The sequence below is a fragment of the Macadamia integrifolia genome, chromosome 13, assembly GCF_013358625.1.
Source record: "Macadamia integrifolia cultivar HAES 741 chromosome 13, SCU_Mint_v3, whole genome shotgun sequence".
In the NCBI taxonomy this organism is placed as follows: Eukaryota; Viridiplantae; Streptophyta; class Magnoliopsida; order Proteales; family Proteaceae; genus Macadamia; species Macadamia integrifolia.
Genome location: NC_056569.1, coordinates 9,610,172 through 9,623,568, shown reverse-complemented (window position 1 = coordinate 9,623,568; position 13,397 = coordinate 9,610,172). Strand labels below are relative to the sequence as shown.

The 13,397-nt window shown below is 37.5% G+C and overlaps 1 protein-coding gene and 1 pseudogene across 3 annotated transcripts in view; both read left to right on the top strand.

The window, feature by feature from the left end:
- The window catches only part of LOC122059352 (loganic acid O-methyltransferase-like), a 2,817-nt gene extending 651 nt beyond the window's left edge, over positions 1 to 2,166 (top strand). The window contains exons 1-4 of one of the 3 annotated variants that reach the window (XM_042622087.1): positions 41 to 58; positions 582 to 694; positions 991 to 1,653; positions 1,735 to 2,166. In XM_042622087.1, the coding sequence (XP_042478021.1) occupies positions 602 to 694; positions 991 to 1,653; positions 1,735 to 2,082 (1,104 nt within the window). In that variant the 5' untranslated portion in view covers positions 41 to 58; positions 582 to 601 and the 3' untranslated portion in view covers positions 2,083 to 2,166. Of the gene's footprint in view, positions 1 to 40; positions 59 to 545; positions 695 to 990; positions 1,654 to 1,734 lie in introns of those variants that run through there. The other 2 variants (XM_042622086.1, XM_042622085.1) reach the window with 2 other exon arrangements.
- Positions 2,167 to 6,007: 3,841 nt separating this feature from the next.
- LOC122058990 lies at positions 6,008 to 8,085 on the top strand (annotated as a pseudogene).
- The last annotated feature ends 5,312 nt before the right edge of the window (positions 8,086 to 13,397 follow it).

The window sequence follows — 13,397 nt, the reverse complement described above, 5'->3', positions numbered from 1 at the left end:
TTTTCTTATTTCGGAGAGAGAGAGAGAGAGAGAGAGAGAGAGAGAGAGAGAGAGAGAGGTCGTGATTCCCTGTTTCATAGATGCCCTTTTAAGATGTCGGTGTAAGAAGTCAATACCCTTTTAATGCTTCTGGCTTTATTATTACAAGAACTTTCCAGCTAACTGGGTTTTATAGTCAACGAAATGGAATAACCTCTCTCCTGCAACATCATCCAACCTTAGACCATCTTTGGCTTGTGGGGACCCATCTTCGGGGTGTGGTTTAGGGAGTGTCCTCACCTTTGGGGTTATGGTTTACGTAGACACTGATCCACACATTGAATCACACAACATGGACGTGAGATGGAGTGAGGTGGTTGAAGATTTAAGTTCATAATTCACTTCTTATTTGTTCATAAATATTTTTCTCAGTTTTCGTATTTTTTCTGAATATCTTTTGAGATTTTAATTCTTTGATTGCGGGTGGTAAGAAAGTTCTTACATCTCTCAAGTAACAGTAAAAGTTCACCTTATATATAACCAGCTTGTAGAGGGGGAGAGAGAGAAAGAGAGGAATTCCATTTTAATGCTTCTGTCTCTAGAGAGAGAGAGAGAGAGAGATATGGAAGATGAGAGGAACAAACCAATGCCTGAAGAATTTCCTATGAATGGGGGAGATGGCCCTTACAGCTACGCAAAGAACTCAACCTACCAGGTATGTATGCATGGGTAGCCTTTTCATTTTTGCATCTTCTCTGCTTAATAACCCATTGGGATCGATGATGATCGACAAAATTATAAATTCATTGAAGTACTTCATCATGAGAGTGTATCAGGTTCTCGTACAATAACCATTCTCATACGAGACTGATGCATTCCATGTGTGTGGAGAACCTGATCCACACTCCATCATCATCAAGATTTCTGCTTCCATAAGTTCATAGTGGTCATGAAGATGACATTAATTAATGATCATAGTGAGCATACTAAATATGATTTTCTGTTTAATAGAGGCGAATAACAAACATCTCCAAAGCAAGGATAGATGATGCAATTGCTAAGAAGCTCGACATAAAATCCCCTTCTTTTACCAAATCCACAGCGTTGTGCATAGCTGATTTGGGGTGTTCGGTCGGACCCAATACATTCATTGCCATGCAAAACATTGTTGAAGCAATAAAGCTCAAGTATGGATCAGAAGGCCTAAGCTCTCAAATCCCAGACTTTCAAGTTTTCTTCCAAGACCATGTCTCAAATGATTTCAACACTCTATTTGCCTCTCTTCCTCCTGATAGGCCATACTTTGCCACAGGTGTGCCTGGTTCTTTCCATGGCCGCTTATTCCCCAAGGCCTCTCTCCATCTAGTACACTCATCAATTGCACTTCACTGGCTCTCTATGGTGCCCAAAGAAGTGTTAGACAAGGACTCTCCTGCATGGAACAAAGGGAAGATCCATTATGGAAGCCCAAAAAAGGAAGTAGTTCAGGCTTATTCAGTTCAATTTGCCAAGGACATAGATTCCTTCTTGTTGGCTAGAGCAGAAGAGATTGTCCCTGGAGGGCTGATGGTACTTAAAATCCAAGGTCTCCCAAATGGGATTCCCTATTCCCAAACAGGTTCTGTTGTACTTATGGATCTTCTGGGATCAAGCCTCATGGATATGGCCAAGATGGTAAGTAACAAACTCATAATCAATTTTTTTAATTTTTTGTATTAATTAAATAACCCCTAAATGTTTGATCTTTTTTCATAGGGGTTAGTCAGTGAAGCTAAGGTGGATTCCTTCAATATACCCCTATACAACCCACATTTCCTAGAAATGGAGGGATTGTTGACGAGAAATGACTATTTTAGCCTTGAAGGAATGGAGTTAGTTACTCTAGATCTCTTGACAGAAGATGTTGAGCCAAGTGCAGAAATGACAGCAATGCACGTTAGAGCTGGAGCTGAAGGGATGATCAAGGAACACTTTGGAATTGATATCATAGATGAGCTGTTTGACAGGCTCACCAAGAAAATTGCGGAAGACATCTTATTCATGAATGAAGGCTACAAGAACTTGTTGACACAATTTTTTGTCATTCTCAAGCGCAAAGAATGATTGATTAGACACATAATGTTCCTACCAAAATAAATAAATAAATAAACACATATTGTGAAAGTTTTCTATTGTTCACATATCAAATTTAGACCATAACTCAACCATATATTTGTATTTTGTATTTCGCATATTTTTTTTGGATTAATTCAACCATATGGTTGTATGCATTCATTAATTCCTTCGTATTTCGCTTAATTTTTTTAATTTTTTATTTTTTGGGATAAACATGTTTCAGTTATTTTTGTTATGTAAAAATGTGATTTGACAATCCTAACCATTGGATATTTAGAGAATGAGGTTTCTAGACAGACAAGTCTGAAAAAGCTATCAAGATATGACAAATATATATCTCTACTATGTTTCCGTGTAAATAGGGCTTAAGGAAGCCTGAGGTTAGAATCCTAACCCAGCCCAACCTTGGGGTGGGATATCTCAACCCTAGCAGTCTAGTCCATGAGCTCAAGATCCTAACTCAAGCCTAGAAAAGTATTGGGGAGGCTAAGCTTGAGCTCTGGTTTCTTAGGTCCAAGTTGAACTCTACATGGAACAATAATAATTTCAATTGTTTTGTAGCTTGACTAAAAAACGATGAAATTAAGTTTGAGATCATCTTGGATGAACTCTTAATTAGGAATTACGCAAATGTAGATGAAGTGATTTCTTTGCATAGATAATTTTTCTTTGGTTTATCCTCCGCTTTGGATGAGGATGATGGAGAACGTAGATAGATCAAGCTGCAAAGTTTTGTATTTTTTCTTGTTAAAAGTAATATATTTTCACGGTTCCATTTGTTTGCAAGGGAAATTAAAGGGAAAGGAATTGAAAACTTTCGAACTTGAAAAAGAAGTTTTTGTGATAATTATTATTTAACATGATTGTATAAATTACTTAATTTTCTTACTATATTAGTAATGATACATTTTAGATGTGATTTTCTAGATTTAAGCAATTTCGATACAACGTAAAAAAAATTAAGAACCAAATAAAATGATTTAAAGTTAATGATATAAACATGTGGAATAATAATTACAAAATACTCCTTTTCGTATTATATTTTACAAAAAAAAAATACTTAGTGAGATAGATTAGACAATTTTAATTAAAAATTTTTTTTTTTTTTTTTTTTTTGATAATTCATATCATTTTTTCAAAAGAAGTGAAAAACCACAGAGGGAAAGAGGACCCTGACCGGCCCTGAGAAGGGCGAAGGCCCAACAACAAAGACCCTACATGAGAGGGCAAAAAACCCAGAAAACAGTAGGATTAATGGAAACACCCCAATGATCCGTTAGCCTACTGTTACGTGGTGAAGGCATCCCTTAAATATGATGTCTCAGATTTAATGTGCCGAATAATGGCCGACCTCGGTCTTGTCTTGATAAAATAGTTTATCAATATTTATTTTTGGGAAGTGTATTTTTGAAAGAATTACAGTTCCTGCACATGCACGAGGGTTAATAGTAACGAACAAAAAAACATCTATAGGAATGATATTTTTTCTTTTATAAGGTACAGATCAATCATTTCATGTATCTGATGTGTCTACGTGCAAGGACCACAGTCCCCTACAGAAAACTTTTTTCCTCTTTTTTTTTTATAATGAAATAGTAGTCTAGCACTAAAGCATTTTGTTCCTTCCAAATGTGATACAAGGTAGTGCACAGATGGAATCCATCCCTGAAAGAAAAAACCCTGTAGTGAATCAGATCATAGGAGGATGGTTCTCGTATGATAATCTGATCCATACTTAAAAAATTAAAAAAAAAATTATAAATTGAGCAGTATTCATATATTATAAACAAGGGAAAACACAACGCTATACCCTGCTGGAACTATTTAGTTTATTACTACTTATTGACACATTGCTTGTTTGGATATATGCTTATTGAGATTCTGCCAAGAAGTCAGCTCTTAAAATCACAAAGCGGATCCATAAGCAAAAACAAAGATAATTTTACCCAATAAGCTATTAGATGAGTTGGCATCCATGCTCCTTTGCCATAAAGAAGACTCATATTCAAAGTTATAGGTTGCATAATTAAAGCAGTGCGGTATCATATATATATATATATATATATATATAGTGGTTATAGCGTCTCCCCAAGGCCCCAACATTATAATGATCTAGCACCTCTAAAAAATATATATAAAAATATAAGCAGAAATTAATATATAAATGCTTGTGTAATATCTAATCAAAATATAAAGATACATAGGGAGGTTTTGAGGATAATATAAAGATGGTGGGTGGTGGGTGGTGGGTGGTGGGTGGTGGGTGGTGGGGAAACATGGTTCCTTAAGAGGGACTCCATCTAGATTCTAGACTGTGTCATACAGACAAAGATTGATGGTGACTCCTCTACTTCTCTCTGACTGGACAACTAACATCCTCAGATTTTACACGAGCCTATGATCAGATGGCCATGGTTTCGTCGGGTGGTAGCCAGGCCCCACTTCTTGCCTAGTCTGATGGCGGCTTGGGGAGCCTTGAATGACATCGAATGAAGACCGGTAGAGAGTAAAGATCATTATGTGGACAACCTCTTCCACGGGCAAGTTTACTCTTGAGGCTTGATTTAAGTTAGGGTTAATGATGGTGGCTTGGTTCAAGCACCATATTCGCCACGGCAATTGTGTTGGAGAGTGGTGACTTTGGCAGTTCCTATGCAAGCCTTCCTCAATGGCAAGCAGTCCATTCTATTCCTTCTACATGCTTCTTTTGGAATGAGATAGGTCGCCTCAACCAGTCTTTTTTTTTTTGGAAAGAATTTTGTCTAAAAGTTGGGCTGTTAAGAGAATCTTTAGGTTCGAGAGAGAATGGAAGTGAATCAAGAATTCCTTTGGGAGGACTTCAACGTGTGACACAGTTGTTAAGCTTGTTTTCAATGCCTCTATCTACACATGTGGATGGAGAGGAACACAGATATTGGAATAAGAAGTCTAGAACAGTGCAACAATTTTTGAATTCCATTATCTTTTGATGTAATAGGGAAGCTAGCTTCCGTCATTTTCAGAACATAGGTCTTCTTTTCCTAGGGCGAATATTTTTTCATGTCTTGGGATCTTCCAAATAGGTGGAATCCTGGTCAGATGGACCCTCTTATGGCCTTGCCTTGTATGTTCTCTCTCTCCAAAAGAGTCTGTCCCTTGATGCTTGATCAACGCAAGGTATCAGAGTTACACAAGTCAGACAGCCAAGAAGTGAAGAATGCCAAGATGTCTTGCAAGGTATGGACATAGCTTTCAAGTTCAAAGAGTCAACTACACTATTAATCTTCCGTGGAATATGAGAAAAGATAACTGATTGAAAATGGAGAATGCATTCCTTCATCTTCCTTTTGGTGGTAACTCCTTTGTATGGTTGTAACTAAGAAAATCGCTTGTAATAGACAGTTCTCATGTTTTGAAATCTAAGAGATGAAAATTGTGTCAAACCTATCCTTATAAATAGATTGTATTGGAAATTAAGTTTTATAAGATGATTGAGAAATATTGTGCAAATCCAACACCTCAGTGTTCCACATGCTTTCTCGTGATTTGTTCTTCATATCTTGTGGAAAAGTCCACAAATCAATCAGATAAAACTTTATAAATATTTCAATATTTCTTAAAGTTACATTAAAAGGCCATAGTCTAGTATCCAAAATGGCTACAATTTAATAATCTCGTAAAAGAGGACAAAAAAGGAAAATTAAAATATCTTCCATGATTTGTCCCGAATTATCTTTATTCCTCAACATTCAACCACATTAGCCTTTTCAAATTAAATATTATAAACAATAATATAATATACTTAATGCGTGACACTTTTAGTTAATTATGACAAATTAAAAATATTATACATAGATTCCTATTCACCTTGAGCTTCGGACCAACATGATCACGCGAAGAATACCATGTATGTGATGGATGATCCCTCATGATTTGAGACCTGAGGAATGAAAATTCTATCAAATTTTGTCTCCATAAATATAATGTATTGCCAATTAGGTTAGAGAGGGAGAGAGATGGAAGATGAAGGAAGCAAACCATCACCGGAAGCATTTCCTATGAATGGGGGAGATGGCCCTTACAGCTACACCAATAACTCTATATATCAGGTATGTAGCTTCCATATGTTCAAAGTGGCCATGATGATCACAGTTACGATTATGTTGAAGTAGATTTCATATGTTCATCTGGACATTGATTGGGACTCATAATTGAGATCTCGCTATAGATTTACATAAGTTGTTTTTCTATTGATTGGGTTGTTCCTTTGCTGATGACCATGTCGAAGGTGGAGTAACAGCTCAATGAGTTTATTTATCTTTCATTCTTTTTCTTGTAATTTATTATCCTTTTGCTGACTTTTAGGGGGGGGGGATGATGAACTAATCACCAAATATGATCTTTCGTTTAATAGAGACAAATAACAAACGCCTCCAAAGCAAGAACAGATAAGGCAATTACAGAGAAGCTTGAGATAAAATGCACTTCTTTTATAAATACCACCCTATACATAGCTGATATGGGCTGTTCCATCGGACCCAACACATTCATAGCCATGCAAAATATTGTTGAAGCTATCAAGCTCTAAGTATAGATCAGAAGGCCTAAGCTATCAAATCCCAGAATTTCAAGTGTTCTTCAATGACCTCGTCTCCAGTGATTTCAACAAACTCTTTGCTTCTCTTCCTATCGATCGGCAATACTTTGCAGCAGGTGTGCCGGGTTCTTTCCGCGGTCGCTTATTCCCTGAGGCCTCCCTCCATTTAGTACATTCATCATCTGCACTTCACTGGCTCTCTAAGGTGCCCAAAGAGGTGTTAGACAAGGACTCTCCTGCATGGAATAAAGGGAAAATTTATTATGAAAGCTCACCAAAAGAAGTTGTTGAGGCTTATTCAACTCAATTTGGCGAGGACATGGAGTCCTTCTTGTTGGCTAGAGCTGAAGAGCTTGTACCTGGAGGGCTGATGATACTGATAATGCTAGGCTGTCTCTCAAATGAGATTCCCTATTCAAGAACATTTTTTGGTGCAGTATTTGATCTTCTGGCATCTAGCCTCATGGATATGGCCAAGATAGTAAGTCTTGTTATTTTTATTTTATTTTTTTCTTTATGAGTTTTTTGTCAACATTTTTTCTCCCACTTGATCTACTGAACTATAACGCTATACTATTTGTCACATGACAGTACATGAATCATTCCATGTGACACAAGATCAGACAAAGATCCCATTGGTTCGATTTCCACTTGACTTGACTAGTAGAGGAAGTAACTAAATTTACGAAAGACGTTATTTTGTATTTTATATTCATCTCTATTTGATGGCCCTTAGGTAACTTTACTAAAACTTTAAATGAGAGTTTGAGCAACTATGCTTGTTTACTTTGGACTAAAATTTGACCATTAAAATAAATGTGGGATCCTCTATCACGTTGACTAAGCTATGTATCAACAAATGACAAATGGTGAAATACTATACTTCACTAGGCATAATGAGGCTTAGAAGAATTCTTATTTTATTATTAGATTTGAAGCTTAACTAACCCTAAAATGTTTGATTTTATTTATAGGGGTTAATAAGTGAAGCTAAGGTGCATTCCTTCAATGTACCCGCATACAACCCACATATCCTAGAATTGGAGGGGTTGTTGACAAGAAGTGACTATTTTAGTATTGAGGGAATGGAGCTAGTAAATGTAGATCTCTTGGCAGGAGATGTTGAGCCTAGTGCACAAATGACCTCAATGCATATACGAGCTGCGACAGAAGGGCTTATCAAGGAACATTTTGGAAGTGATATCATAGATGAGCTATTTGATCGGTTCACTGTGAAAATTGCAGAAGATACCTTCTTCTTGAATGTGGGCTACAAGAACTTGATACAATTGTTTGTCATTCTCAAGCGCATGAGTGATTAAACGATGCAGTTGTTTCCTACAATGTAAAAAATAAAACAAAATAAAAAAATGATGTAGTTGTTTGCCTACAATGTAAAAAATAAAATAAAAAAATGATGCATTTGGTGTCCAATGCACCTTGTAACTATATGATGCATAATGCTGCCTCCAATATGACTCTGGTTTGCCATTTTTTTTTTCTTGCCAAAGGCCTATACTGACCCCACAACCGCATACCGGGGTTGAATGAGAACCATTCAATTTTCACTAAAAAGTGTGAAGAGTACTAAACACCCGGTGTGAGTGGCCTACGGTGTGCCTAACGGGAGTCGAACTTAAGATGTCCAAGTTTACGGCTCATACCAAGTTCATTGCTCACCAATTACACTACCCCCTTGGGTTTTCCCCTTTGTTTGCTTTGTTAAAGCAAAAGATTGGAGAAACCATTTACTCCCAATTCGCTTATGATGCTTTTGGGCCTATTTGTGACTTCGGTTTTTAAGTCACGAGCTTGCGGTTTTGGGCTTGGTTTTAAGTCCAATACAAATTGGTACATTTATTGTCTGTAGGACATACCGCTCCATATGGGACCCACACATAAAGGAGGGTCAAATGCATGGATTTAGAATCTCCAAGGGAGATTGAATCGTGGCCCTACATTTTAGGGGCACACTCCTTAAATGGGAGGTATAAGGACATATTGAAGGAATTCATGACTAGTCTCGCGGACCCATACTGACCCCATAAACAATTGATCATGAGTCCATATAACACAATTGGCGGCATTTTGTACAGACCGCCGCTATATATTATATACGGCAACATTATGCCGTCATATATATGAGTATTTGGGGGCATTTACTTAAAAATGCCACAGTCTATAATCCTATTGGCGGCGCTTATTTCACAACACTGTGGTATATAAGAATATTTGAGGCATTTAGTAACAAATGCCACTGTATATATGAGCAGGAATTTATTGAAAAATGCTACAGTATATAATCCTATTGGCAGCTTGGTTTTAAGTCCAATACAAATTGGTACATTCATTGTCTCTAGGACATACTGCTACATATGGGACCCATACATAAAGGAGGGTCAAATGCGTGGATTCAGAATATCCAAGGAAGATTGAATCGCGGCCCTACATTTTAGGGGCACACTCCTTAAGTGGGAGGTATAAGGACATATTGAAGGAATCCATGACTAGTCCCGCGGACCCATACTAACCCCATAAACGATTGATCATGAGTCCATGTAACACAATTGGCGCATTTTCTAGCAAAAGCCGTCTTATATAACACAATTGGCGGAATTTTGTACAGACCGACGTATCCGTTATATATTATATACGGCGGCATTTAGAACTAAATGCGTACTAAATGCCGCCATATATATATGAATATTTGGAGGCGTTTACTGAAAAATGCCATAGTATATAATCCTATTGGCGGCGTTTATTTCATAACGCCGTGGTTAATAAGAATATTTGAGGCATTTAGTAATAAATTCCGTCGTATATTTGAGCATTTTGAAGCATTTATTGAAAAATTGTGCAGTATATAATCCTATTGGCGGCGTTTATTTCATAACGCCGTGGTACATAGGAATATTTGAGGCATTTAGTAACAAATGCCACCGTATATATGAGTACTTAGGGGCGTTTATTCTATAACGCCATGGTACATAAGAATATTTATGGCCTTGCCTCTACATATAATAACATGGGCAGAGTTTCCTACTAAACACCGCAGTATATAAAAATATTTTGAGGCTTTTCTAATAAAATGCCCCAATTGATTGCAATGCAATGAGGAAGGTGAAATCATGTATGGAGCGTTTCCTATTACATGTCGTAATAGGGACTATATAATGTAGTGTTTATATGTTAACGTCATGAATATCTATCCTTTCCCACCCAAAAATCGAGCCTTATTCCCTATCTGCTCCTCCATTCTTATAACATTTGCACGTTCTTATGTGTTTTGTGATACCTTAACTAGGGGTGTCAATCGGTCAGGCCTAATCGATTTCAGTCGGGCCTAGCCAGACCTGGTGTGCCTACGTCCTCGGACTATGACCTACCTATTTAAGGAATGAGTCAGTCTCAGTCGATGTCATGTCGAGCTCGGTTAGATTCGGGGCTTTAATCAGGCTATAATTAGGCCTTAAACAGGGTAATGTATCAATAAAGCTTTAAACGGTCTTTATTTTTCTTAGATATAAGATACTTTAATTTATTTTGTTAAATTATCAACAATTTTGAAAAGATATTATATTTAATTATAGTTAATAATTGATAAAAATATCAATATATACTCTATTCTATCCAAAAAAATCAAAATACCTATATTAACGGGTCGAGATAAATGTGTCGGTCCAAGTCGAACTTATAAATGGGCTGGGCTAGACCTGTTGAGAGGCCCATTGGGCTTACCCCATGCACCGTGTACTACTTATTATAAATGGGTTTGGTTTAGGTCCGACACATTTATTAATCATGCCAATCTAGGACTTGTGTTGCACCTATGATTCTTAAGCTAGTGGAAGGATGATGCACAGGCCAATATGTGGTTGGTGTTGCTAGCGATGAGTAGCGACTAGTGTTGGGATGGAGGATCGCAACGGAAAGGCAGCGGCTACAGAACAATAACCACCATTGCTTCAATTCAGACCATCGTTGCATTTTTATATAATAACCATCGTTCCCTTTCAGGGGCCTAGGCCGGGCCAAACCCTGACTCAAGTCTAAAAAAATTTAACCCTAACCCACCCTCAGGGCAGGGTTGGGGCAGGCCGGGTTGACCGTGATTAGCCCTAACATGGGTTTAGGTTTTGTTCGGTTCAGCAACTTCAACCCTAACCCACCCTTAGGGTTTGAAATTTCAACCCAAGCTCTATAGATATGGATTAGGACCGCCAAGGGGTTCATGCCATCACGACCAAAGTTACAGCCTTATTAACGACATTATGCATTAGGGGTACGGTAGATATTTTTTTAAGACGAGGGGATTACACCTAATTACATTTAAAATTAGAGACAAAACATGAAAATTTTATATATGATTTTTGCTATGATTAGATCCCTATTTAATGTCCGTCTATTGGGGCATTACTAAACAAATGTGGTCAAAGACCTTAATCAAAGGCAATACAAATACTTGAGAGCGGATCAGGTTCAAGTACGAAAGTGTACGAGAACGACTCTGATTCATGGATTTAGAATCAATTTTCTCTCCCCATTTAATAGATTCTAAATCTATGAACAAGTACATACGAGAATCCATTCACCAAATACTTTCCAAGCAAAAATCCAATCTCCCGCTCTATTTTTTTTCACATTCCTTTTCTTAGGCGCGCTTTTTTTTTTCGTTCGCCCCTCACTCAATTTCGCTCTGATTCTCTTAATCCCTCTCAATCTCTTCCATATCATATTAATGTCCTCTAATTTAGGGATTCCAGCCAACGATTAATTCTAAGAGATCGTGGCTCCTTCCATCTCTCGTTTTTTTTGTTTTTTTTGTATAGCTCTCTCTCTTCAAGACGACTCTACTCTCCTCACACCTCTCTCTCCCTAGCTCGACTGAGAGACAGAACCAGATCTCTCTCCGTCGCTCGACTAAGAGATAGAACCAGATCGACAGCCATTGATTCCCAGTAGCTCTCTCGATCTCTCCCCTGTTCTCTCTCTATCTCTCTCTCTCTCTCTCTCCCTCTCTTGACTAGACAGAACCAGGTAATTCATAACTGCTTCTTTTATACTTTGCAATTGTGTGTTCATGCTACCCCTCTCTCTGTTTTTTTCATCTTCCACTGCATCCCCTTTTTCGTGAACATCCTATTGATTTGGGTTTTCTTCCAAAAACCCTAGAACCTTAAAGATTAAGCTCAAAATTGTATTTCTTTTTGTTTTGTTTTGTTTGTTTTTTTTTTTTTTTTTAAGTTGAATATTTGTCCATCACTATTGTTTGCTATCTTGCAGAGTACTTTCCAGAGATCATACGTCTCATCCCAGCAATACAAGACGATTAGGCATGATTCTTTAATTCTAATATTGAGCATCATTTTTTGGTTGATGACTCTACCTCTTTATTTTCTTGAGGAACAAAGCAACTTCTTTTCCAGCAATGTCATACAACCTGATTGTATTGGTTTGCACCACCGAAAATCTGTAGTATCAAAATGACTGACACAGTAGCTGTAAAGCAAAACCCAACCTATGTGTGACCGAATGTAGTCATCTGTCACTGAGTTGATTTCATCTTGCACCAATTGAATTGCAAAAGACAATGGATATTCATACGACTCCCCAGAAGTGCATTTTCTCTTCTTGATATAGGGCTTCTATATTGGATATATCAATCAGAATTCATCATGGCTGAACTCAATTTTGGGTGGTTGTTTATTCTTAATATGGATTTATCTAGGAATGGATATAGAGATCTATCTAGGAATGGAGGGACAGTGAAGGGTACTTGTTTTGCATCCTCAGCCCATGAGTTCACAACCAAAGGTACTTCTCCCTTGCATAACCTGAAAAATATTGGACTATAAGGAAGCTTAAAATTAGATGTTGACTCCCAAAAGTACATTGAGAGTGTAGAAGTTACGTAATGGTTTCTCACATTAATACATGTGAGTTCCTTGTATTTATATTACTCAAATACACGGTTACAAGAGATAAGATGGCACAAGATAAGAATAGGGAGGTGTTTTATAGGGGTACAGATAGATTAGTTGTGGGTTTGTTGCTAGACTTGGTCGGCATCTATCTCTTGTGCGACAATGTCTATCTCCTTGGATGACTCAGATAGATGGCGTGGTCTATTAGAGCGTATCCTATGTAAAATTAGATGCCGTTGCTTGATCTTGAGAGACGAATTTGGTGCTTCTTGTGCCGCTTGGTAGGTTCAGAAGGATGAACTGGGCTCCAAATGGCCTTGGGCATAAGGCTTAAATGGGCTTTTGAAGGAAAACATACCAAGAGTTCTGTGGAAGGAGCCCCTTTCCCTCCTTCTCATGTCTCTTCGCCTCCTCCACCCCTTCTCTCTTTTAGGCGTCCACTTTCTGCTTGCTCTGACTACCTAGTATGGTTTTTGAGGACTTGAGCTCTTTGGAGTTGGTGGTTCCTTTCGTTTTGTATTTAATAGATAGGGAGAGATTGACAGCTGTCTTTTGCTTTTGCTTTCATGGCGTCTCTTTTTCTTTGGTTGATTTATAATTAATATATATATATATATATATATATATATATATTTTTCACACTTCTTTCCTTTTCTAACCTTTGTAGGGGGTTCACGAGTTCTTCAGTTCTTCTCTGCCATAACCTTTTTCCTCACTTGCCAACCAATTAAAATAAAGAAAAGATAAAGCCCACAAGCCCTGTTTCAATGTTTCATTATCCAATGATATCCCTTAAGACCCTT